This window comes from Trypanosoma rangeli (assembly GCF_003719475.1).
Source record: "Trypanosoma rangeli strain AM80 chromosome Unknown Tra_15.4_contig_00585, whole genome shotgun sequence".
Lineage (NCBI taxonomy): Eukaryota > Euglenozoa > Kinetoplastea > Trypanosomatida > Trypanosomatidae > Trypanosoma > Trypanosoma rangeli.
Window position 1 is genome coordinate 2,436 of NW_021706332.1, and position 3,391 is coordinate 5,826.

Sequence of the window (3,391 nt, forward strand, 5' to 3'; positions counted from 1 at the left end):
ATCATTCCCCAGCGTTGTGAGTGGCCCCTCAGCAGCCGGTGTTGGAAGTGAGACTTTGCTGACACTGAGGCTCGTGAGCCTATTATCACCCAGTGCCTCGTTGTACAGCAGGACATTGCCCACCGTCACGTCAACCTCGCCTGTCCCCTTCGCACTGTCGCCGCCAACGTAGAAGTCCAAGACACCGCGTGGGGTGTACTCAAAGGGTGCAACATCCTCCTGAATAAGCTCATTATTGTCAACGTACACATACAACGATTCCCTAAGCTTTTTCAGTACCACTTGATACGTTGTGCCAGGCTGCCACGTACCATCTTCATCTGACAACCCCCGAGAGTTTCCGTTGACAATCACTCCCCACTTCTTGTCCTTCGTGTAGAACAGACCAACAAGCACAGTGCTGGCATCGTCATTCATCCTCACACCCATCAAAGGAACAGGACCCTCTGTCTCCGGCACCACATTAATCATCACCGTCGCCACAAGAGTGAAGTCATTGTTCACAAAGTGGTACGGCTGGAATTGCCCCTTGTTGCCCACCGGCCACTCCGCCCCCGCTGCTGCGCCTCGGAACCTCACGCCCCCCTCCGTGCCTGCCACATTCCCACCATGCACCGTTGCGTTCACTCTGAGGTATTCGTCCTTCCATAAATTCCCTTCCAAACTGTTGGACCAAAAGCCAGCCAGCCCTTTGGTGGGAACAGCACTTTTACAAACATTCTTTATCCGCGGGTCAACAGTGCCAGTGGAAGCGCAGTTTTTGAGTGCGGTGCCCATATCTTTCCAGGCCTTCACCACGCTCTTTATCCGCTCCAGCTGCTCAGTCAGGCTCACGGCGACAAGACTGTATGAATCTCCGCTCTTCTTCTCGTACAGTAAAATCAACTCCTTCTTGTCGGCTCTGTACAGCAGGGAGCTGGCGGCGGCGTCATCACCTTCGCGAGACACCGGCCCAACGTCGTGCATACGGGCATTGTCTGTCACCCAAAGATGCAGCCGACCCTCTCCCTTCTCCTCAGAATACACCGGCATGGTAAGCAGCATCACCTTCTTTCCATCGATATCTGCGGTGATGAAGCCACTTCGCACGCCCTCCCTTTTTCTATCGCCTGAGATGCCCCACACGCGGGAAATTGGCTCACCGCCCGACCAATAGTAGAAAGATGAAGTCTTGTACATGTAATAGGAACGACGCTTGCAGGGAGTTATCATAAAGATGCGTAGTTCATAAACATCGTCCCACTCCACAATCGATGGATCGCTGCAACCCTCACCTACCATATCGACTACAGGCTCCCATTCATTCTCTGACGGGGTGAAGTGCGCGGACAGCAAAAAGGTATTTCCATTATCTGTGGCCTGCATGGGAAACACAAGTGTGCCGTCACTCATCACACTGCCCGACCCTCCGACAGCAGAGACATAAGTCCCGGGTGTAGCAAGCTTTCCGAGCTGAATTTCCACCGCATGCGGCTCACCCCACTGGACTTTCTTCTCTCCACCCTCAGTGACACTCCCCTTCACCAGCATAATCTTACATTCACTTCGATCAGCCTCTTTGCTCTCCAATGTTGCACGGCTGCAGCTTCCCAGCAGCATATAGACATTGTTGTCATTCACAATTGTCGTTGGTCGCACAGTGTCCCTCATTTCGTTACCACCTTCCTTCAACAGCTGCGTGTGAAAGGAACCTGTGCCTGCACCCATCGGAATCTCACTCGGTTCTGTTCCAATTCCCTTCAGGTGCTGTGACACGATGCCAGTGAAGCTGCCGCTTCCATTCTTGCAATGGGCCTCAGCAACGGCAAACACAGCACCGTCCACCTCCACAAGGCTGGGGACACGAAGCGAGCGAAATGACCCTTCGACGCATTGCATTTCCTCCCATTTGTCACCAGTTATCGGTGTCGTCTCTTCAAATAAATTAATGGCCGTCCCTGGGATACTCCCCGCAGCTTCACTGCCACAGCATGTCAATAGCACAAACAGCAGTAGAAGCACTGAATAAGAAAACAAATGCCAGGACATCTTGGGCATGTGTCGCTGCTCTCTCACACTCTCTTCCCTCTTTGCGGTGGATCCGCTCAGGCCGCAACAGTTGCGTGTGTGTGTGTGGTGCTGGTGGTGACTGCAGGGCCTTTCAAAGTGCACAGTAGCAAGTAGCGTTTGGTCTCTTTCCTTCCGCGTGTGTGTGTGAACAATAAAAGTGAGGAGGAGCAAACAGGGCAAATAGACAAGAATGAAGCAATGTGCACCGCCCGCACCCACAGTTGGGTCCACACACCGTCATCATCACTAACCCCGCAGTGCTCCCCGCCGCAGCTCGGGCGCACTGAGACACACAAGCAGAGAAGAGGAGGAAAAACCGAAAGCACAACCACTGTAGCAAGCAGCAGAAACCACCACGGCCGGTTTGGCTGCCACGCGGCAACACACACCGAGCGGCCCCCGACGGCGGAAACTCCCCGTCAGCCCCTCCACCGCGGCTGCTGCGACGCCGTCACCTGCATCCGTTGGGCGCGAAACGGGCCGCACTTCCCCACGCTTCTCACACGGCGGCCAGCTGCACCAGGCACACGCCCACTCGAAAGCAGCGGCTCCAACACGTCGCGTGAGCCGCACAAAAACGAAACGCCACGGCACCGATGGCCACGCCGCCTCTGCGCCCCCGTGACGACGACAGACGAATAACTCGGAGTCGCACCCCAAAACACACACCGCGGCAGACGTCACACCGCAAAGGCGAACCACTGCACCCCCATCGTGCGAGGAAGAGAGACACGCGGAGGAGAAGCCAGCCGCACAGCGCACCCACACACCCGCAACGCGAAGGACGGGGCAGATCCACGTCCACCGCACAGTCTGCCGCTGCCGCATATTTGCCCTCACCGATCCGCACCACGCCGCACTGCAGGCTGCGATGGGTGGTGCCCCACACACTCGCAGCAAGACACGCCGCACACCCCGCACATTCTCTCCCTCCGCAGCATGCGCCTTCAAAGCGGCGGGCGGACACCCCGTCACTCCCGTGCCATCGCTGCGGAAAACCTGAAGAATCCTCCTCGTGAACTACCGGTGCCTCTAGATGGAAGAAGAAGAAGAGGAAGAATGAAGGCATGTCAGCGGCACAGCCAGCAGCGGCAGCAAACACAACACGGAGACACGCAACGACAGCGGTGAACACGGCGCAAACTAAAAGTAATCCGCAGTGATTTACCAAAGAAAAAAAAGAAAAAATTAAAGTGGAGGCTCAGGAAAATTACTGGCGGAAACAAAAACAAAAAAAGATAAATAAATTGCCTCGGCAAACGTTTTTTCCTCACGTGTCCAAAGGCACAAGAGGACTGTGTGTGGGTGTATTTGTGTATTCATTGCATAGAAGAAACGGAAG

The 3,391-nt window shown here is 55.1% G+C and overlaps 2 protein-coding genes across 2 annotated transcripts, besides 1 other annotated feature; both read right to left on the reverse strand.

Moving 5' to 3' along the window:
- TraAM80_09444 (trans-sialidase) lies at positions 1-2,037 on the reverse strand (the record flags this gene model as incomplete). The annotated part of the gene is made up of 1 exon (XM_029386125.1): positions 1-2,037. A coding segment is annotated over one exon (2,037 nt), but the record flags the coding sequence as incomplete, so codon positions are not given.
- Positions 2,038-2,295: 258 nt separating this feature from the next.
- Positions 2,296-2,877, reverse strand: TraAM80_09445 (uncharacterized protein; the record flags this gene model as incomplete). Its single annotated transcript, XM_029386126.1, has 1 exon — positions 2,296-2,877. One exon carries the CDS (start codon positions 2,875-2,877, stop codon positions 2,296-2,298), a length of 582 nt encoding a protein of 193 aa, XP_029234013.1.
- Positions 2,878-3,088: 211 nt separating this feature from the next.
- Positions 3,089-3,114: a microsatellite.
- Positions 3,115-3,391: the final 277 nt, after the last annotated feature.